The following is a 6,950-nucleotide window of genomic DNA, read 5'->3' as shown; positions in this document are numbered from 1 at the left end:
CTGAGGTGGAGATTCTAGCTGAGGCAGAGGCAGAGGCAGAGGCAGAGACTGGGAGGTAGGCTGAGGTGGAGATTCTAGCTGAGGCAGAGGCAGAGGCTGAGGCGGAGATTCTAGCCCACGTGGTTGATTAACACCGACTTCAATAGCACATTGCTCTTCAAAGTTCGTTGTATGCGGCTGGAGCTGAGGCTGAGAATGCTTGGTAGCTTCCGTCTCCTCCCAGTTCTCTTTCGTATCCATCATGAAAAAAGCTTCCAGTTCCTCTTTCATCTTTTCTGGGTTATACTCCATATCCATGTTTGAAAGAGTGTTATCCCAAGAATGCAGCTGTTGATTGTCGTCCAAGCCCGAGGCAAACAGATCTTCCATCATCTTCATCTCCTTGGTATCCATCATTAAAAGAGCATTTAGCTCCTCTTCAATTATTGCTGCGTCATCTATTTCCTCTGCAATCATTCCTGCGTTCTGTAAGTCTTCCCTTCTTCTTCTTAGTTTCTTTGTTCTTCTTCTTGGTTCTTCTTCTTCTTGGTTTCTTGGAGAGTTTCTTTCGTTTGGTTTAATCCTTTAATAACACATTTACAGAATCCTAATTTAGGTTAGAGTTGTTTAGATTAAATTAAATTAAGGGAACTTCCACAAGGACTACATTTAATATAAGCTTCACTTCTTAAATTAAAGTGGTTTAGATTACATTAAATTGTGGATAAAATCCAGAAAAATTTCATCTTCAAAATTTTATTTTAAAATCTTTTAATTTTTGTATAATGTAAATTTGGAAACTTTTAACTAAATAAAGAAAGTATTCTAATAGGATGTGGAGCTTCTTTCCTAGCTTGATGAGGTGAAGTTAATAGCAGCAACTCTTCAAACTCGAAAGAGATGAAAGCCAATGAAGAAGCGTATGAGTTGAAAGCAAAAAAGGCTTACAGGCAGAGGCAGGGACTTAGGTTGAGGCCAGAAATGGCTTGATGAAGCGTTCCATTCTTGAGCTAAGAATTTAAAGAATGATGATAATGTGGGATTTGTTTTCTTTGGTAGTTATTTTTTAGTTCTTGATTTAATTATGAAACAAACTCTTCCTCGACTGCCTGCCTTCTAATCAAAAATTGATTTAAATTTGTTTTGTAAAAGATATATTTCTTAATGTAAAACGAAAATTTAAAGTCAAGATTTTATTAGAAAAATCACATTATTAACTAATTTTGTTAAGTTTAAATAAGTAAATAAAGTGAGAAAATAAATAAATCTTAAAATAATTTAATTTTTATGCACATGTTTTTATATTCAATTGGGATTTGTTACTAAAAAAAATCACTCATTCAGTAAATCTTGAAAAGTATAGCTAAAAATTAAAAAAAAAGCCTTTATCAAAAGCTACGTTTTCTTGTTTTGAAGACGCTTTAGTGAAAAATGCCTATTCAGTCATTGCCAATATTCTCAGAGGCTAGGCTTCTTAAATTCATATATATAATTCTGAATTTTTAATTAAATTAATCAAATATTGTATAATAAAAATAAATGTATAATACAGAATGCGGAACAAGCTCTTCTGGGTAACTCTCCTCCCCCTCCACCCCCCCTCCCCCTCCTACTGTGTTTGGACTAGAACTTTACAAAGACAATTTAATAGAGGTTTTGCGAGCAAATAGCCATTTGATCAGTTGAGGGACCGAGTCCATGGCTGAGACAAATCCTCCGGTAACAAGGTCAGGAGTCGCGCGAATTGGTTTTGGTGCAATGATTGCAGTGCCTTTGACTTCCAGGCACAAATGTATTTCTTCTAGTCTTCAGTCTTCTCAATCAGTGACCAATCAGCATCGAGGAAGGCATTTCTGAAAAAATAATACATAACAAGTTCATAAAAGTTTAAATATCAAAATTTATGACCGAAGAAAAAAAAAATAATCACTCATGCAAGAAAAAGATAACAAAACTTAACAATTAACAATGTTTATATTACATTGATACATGAGATAGAGTTTCACATTTAACCAATTCAGACAATTCTGAAGCAAGCAGATAATCTTATATTAGTAAAAAAATTTTTGAAAAATTGAAGCTGTTAATCCTTGTGTACATGTTTTGTAGGATTTTATCAAAAACAACCACGCGCCTTCTTATGATGAGAAACACCTGTAAGTGGTAAAAAGAAAACAATATCAGGTTTAGCATGAGTCAGATCATCAAGGAAATTGAGCTTCTTCTTATCTTGATAATTAATATAATCTGCTTTTGTTAAGTTATGCTTAGCCAATTGGCTCATCATCCTCAAAACAATTATCCTATTGAAGCAGTCATCACTCATCAGCATATAACAAGAAATAATATCAAACAATAAAAAATAACTCAACTAATTGAGAAGTCATAGAGTGCAAAAAAACAAAGTCAAAGTGCATCCAAATCCAACCTTTTTTTTTATCAAGGATCATTTCAAGATATGATTTGGTGATCCAAGGTCCATTGATACCAAGCCTCATTGCTTCAGTTCAGTCTGCAGAAAATTATTTTTTCCCCACTTTTGGATAAGTAACTCAGCATATTATTAATAAAAAAATGCATAATTGGAGTAGGCAGCAAGGATATACATAGAAATCCCTAGCCAAACAAGGTTTTTAATATAAAGTGAAGGTAAGAAAAGATACAACAATGAAAATGAGAATAAAACAAGATCATAACTGACAGTTGAAATGCCATCGAGCTAGTTAGTATCACAATTGACACTAGGCCCAAGTTGTAAGACTAATTGTTTCCACAGAAGTGGCACACATCCGAGTGAATGCAGCTGACAGGATAATTTTACAAGTGATGGGGTGAAAACTTCAACAAAATACTTAGGAGAAAACAACAAGACTTTATGATCACTGATAGACCTGAACCGAACTTGCTCTTCAAAATCTCCTGAAAAAGTAGCACATACAAGATAAAATCCCAAGGACCATTTATCAAACAGTGGAATAGAACACATTCGAATTTCAGGGGAAATTACATGAGAAAGCTGCCAGGAAATTGAATAAGTAAACAGCTCTGGCATGCATTGCTTAATCACGTCTCTGATAAAACTTGTGTTGAATGAATCACGACATTTGAAAGAGTATTGAATCGGACTGGATGTTTAATCAAAATGGCACTTTTCACTTTTCATTATATATTCTCATTATATATATGTTTTTCCTCAATTATTCCACCTCCACTGAAATATACAATTCCTTACGAGTTTGACCATCTAAACCAGGGCATTCAGTTATTTATACCACAAAAATCTCAAATCCAGCACTTAATTATATATAAAATGCAGTTAAATATACCTTCTCTAACAATCAGAACCTAGAACCCTAACAATCAGAAACATACCTTCTTCGACACTGAAACGAGAGAAGAAGTGAGGTAATGAGCAAGAAAGAGAAGATAGAGAGTGAATCAGAGAATGATTATCTAGTGAGTGCACGATGGTGAGCGACGAGGCGACGATGTGAGCTACGATGATGAGCCAAGGAGGCTTGCGACGATTGGGAGCAGCGACGGTGAGCGCGCGAGACGACGATTGTGAGCTGCGACGGTGAGCTCACTAGACGGAGATGATGAGTGGCGGCGACGGCGAGAGACGAAGGAAGGTGAAGAAGAAAACCTCTGTGAATTCGAATGGCGGGTAAGTTCAGTAACTTGAAAACTTGCCTTGAAAATTTTTTCATTAAGCGTATACTAACCATAGGAAACACTTTTGAAAAACGTTTTTTAGTAAGAAAAGTATATTCATATGTATTAAAATAAAGTTTATTTTTAGGATTTTTTTAAAAATAAAATAAAAAAATTATTATTCTAAATTTAGTTTCAGAAATGTCATTTTTTTGGAGACAATGATAATACTTGTCATTCTTAATCTTTCAACTTTTTTTTTTCTCATCCAATATGATATTTTTGAAAAAGCATTTTGAAGAAATTAGGCGAAATCTATATAAATTATAGAGTTTGCTAGTGGATTTGGCGAATTTGTCTAAAATACCAAAAAAAAAAAATCGTATTTAAGAAATTAAAGTTAAAAAATTAGGTATAGATAACTAATTGTTTTTTATTTTATTTTTGAAAAATTTTCTCTCTTTTTATAAGTGATATTTTGAATATTCAAAATATCACATTCATCAAAATATATATAAAATAGTTATGATAGTTATCTCATCTTATCAAATATTTCACTTATCAAAGCCGGATAAGCCACATAAGATAAGATAACTATCTTAAGCTATATAAAGGAGAGCCAGAGTCCTTTAGTACAAATTCATTCTTCATACTTTATACCTTTCAGACGGCGGAGTATCTTTTCAGATTCCACCACCCATGTCACTCCAAGAAGACGATCCGACAACCGTTGCAAGTCCTGATCCTACAACCACTAACAACAATGGTTCTTGAGATAAGCATTGAACCTAGCATGATCACCGAAGTCGAGACTTACGATCTCACTTCCCGCCATTACCCTTACACCGTTTATGCCGACAACCAACGCATCCTCTGCATCAACACTACCTCTTCCCAAACGCTCTCCAAGTGGCTCACCAACCTCCTCAAGTCCACTCCCAAAAACACCCCTGGTCATCGTGGGCGTAACTGCCGAACACCAATTTACCAAGTACACCAAGCGCGGCGTCAAGGACTACGGCTACGACTTCATTTCCCTCTGCGTTGGCTCTCACTGCCTCCTCTACCCTCTTCTCTAACAAGCCGACTCTTACAAAGCGAAGCAAAATCCTAGGCCCCTCTGCGACTTCTTCGCCAACCCTAGGGTTATCGTGGTGGGAATGGAGATCGAAAAGGTGAAGGCAAAGCTGGAGAAGCACCACGGGATCGAGCTGAAGAAGGCGTTGGACCTTAGGGCGATGGCGGTGGAAGGGATGAAGGAGGTAGGGAAGAAGGTGGATATGTGGCGGTACAACCTTGACAAGTTGGCGAAGACAGTGCTGGGGAAGCACTTTGACGTGGTGAGGCCGGAAGAGAAGCTGGACTGGTACGATGAAGAAAGCTCGTGCTGTTATTACAATGTGTATACGGATGAGAAGACAATGTTCATCACAATTGATACTTATCTTTGCTACCTCATTGGTTTCGAGCTGCATGGTATGATCCATGGAGGTAAGAGCCAAGATTCTAGTAAGTCCAAGAAGAAAGTTAACAAGAAGAAGAACCAGTGCAGTTCCACTACCACCGCCACCGCCGCCACCCTCAATGTCTTCGGATGAGGGCTATGATGATGATGAGGATGAAGATGACACTAAAGACTATAGCTGATAGTTTTAGTATGGTTGAACAATATACTAGGAATTACAGTTGATGATCAATACATTTTGTTTATGTTTTGAATTATATTGACTTGCTTGTTTATAATACTTTTCTTTTAGTTTGATAATACGATGAATTTGTTTATGTTTTGAAATATTATAAATATTCAAATATAAATTAGATAAAAATTTGTATTAAATTTATATTTATTTTGTATGAAAACAAGTTTATTTTGTAATTAGAAAAAGTAAAAAAAATTTATTTTACCTTACTGACGGATTTACAGATGGATTTTCTGTCTGTAATCATGATTTTCCAAAGTTTAAATTACAGACGGAAAATCCGTCGAAAAATCCGTCTGTAATTACAGACGGAAAATCCGTCTGAAAATTGAAAATCCGTCTGAAAATCCGCCTGTAATTACAGACGAAAAATCCGCCCGTAAGTTTGTCGCCTTCAGGAAATGTAGGGAGAATTTACAGAGGGAAAATCCGTCGGTAAATCGTAAAAATCCATCGGTAATTTTCCGACGGAAAAAAAATCCGTCGGTAAAAAATTTCCGACGGAACTTTTACAGAGGGACAAAATCCGTCGGTAATGTCGTCGGTAACCAAAAATCCGTCTGTAAAAAAGATTAAATATGTCTGTAAATCTGTCTGTATTTATCCATTTTCTAATTGTGACTTATGAGGTGCCTTTGATTTCTAAGATTAGTAATGAGGTCATGCATGCATAGTTTGATTAGACTTTAGAGTACTATATGACCGTGATTCTATCCTTGTTAATGATAGTAACTTTTACCCTTTCAATTCTTATCTGGATTTGGATATAGATTTTTATCATGGAGGCCACTCAAATAAAAACGTTTAAAACATCTTTTTTTAAAGATGTCTTCATATTGTGTTTTAATTGGTTTCTGTATAATTTATTTGATATTCTTCATCACATATTATCATTTTATTTTAGAGGTCGTAATACCTCACCACCTTCGTTTTACGACTTAAGCGTAAAGCTTAGTGTGGTAGGGTGTTACAGTTCCTACATAAAATATTAATTAAAATAAGATAACTACCATGATTAAATAATTCAAAGAGTTTAGAGTAACAAATTAAATAATTTTTAGAATAGTGAAAAAATTACGTACTATAATCAGTTATGTCAAGCATACTCTTTCTTCCTAGATTTTCTCCTCTAGCTCTTTTCTTCCATGATTAAATTTTTTTTTTATTTTTAATATAAGCATTAGAAATAAATAAAATGTTTATAACTAAATGTAGTGTAACAAAATATATATAATATTAATTAGTTCTTAAAAAATTCTAAAAAAATAGTTTCTTTCATTTTAGTAAAATAACTATTTATTACAGTAGACAAATTAATTATTTTCTTCTCATATACAATTTTTTCAAGACATAAAAGTAATTAATTAAGACATTGGTTAAGATAATTAAAGTCACTATTTCATTAAATTTTTAATTTAAAGAAAAATCCTAGTTAATTTTGGTATAGAAATTTCAAATTTGAAAACATTGATAAAAATTATGTTGAATTTTGATTTATTTGATACTCATTTAAATTAACCACTACATAAGTTAAAGTTCTATTTTGAAGTTATATTCGAGCTTTACTCTGATTTTTAAAGTTTCAATTTACTTAGTTTGATTTTTTAACTTAGGTAT

At 34.0% G+C, this 6,950-nt stretch overlaps 1 protein-coding gene across 1 annotated transcript in view; it reads left to right on the top strand.

Moving 5' to 3' along the window:
- The first annotated feature begins 3,542 nt into the window (after positions 1-3,542).
- Positions 3,543-6,950, top strand: part of LOC127744840 (uncharacterized) — a 20,029-nt gene continuing 16,621 nt past the window's right edge. Inside the window, exon 1 of the mRNA XM_052257536.1 lies at positions 3,543-3,646. Coding sequence (XP_052113496.1) covers positions 3,640-3,646 — 7 coding nt within the window. The 5' untranslated portion in view covers positions 3,543-3,639. The remainder of the gene's footprint in view (positions 3,647-6,950) is intronic.

This window comes from Arachis duranensis, chromosome 2, assembly GCF_000817695.3.
Source record: "Arachis duranensis cultivar V14167 chromosome 2, aradu.V14167.gnm2.J7QH, whole genome shotgun sequence".
In the NCBI taxonomy this organism is placed as follows: Eukaryota; Viridiplantae; Streptophyta; class Magnoliopsida; order Fabales; family Fabaceae; genus Arachis; species Arachis duranensis.
The sequence above is the reverse complement of the archived record's forward strand: the minus strand, read 5'-3'. Positions and strand labels throughout refer to the sequence as shown.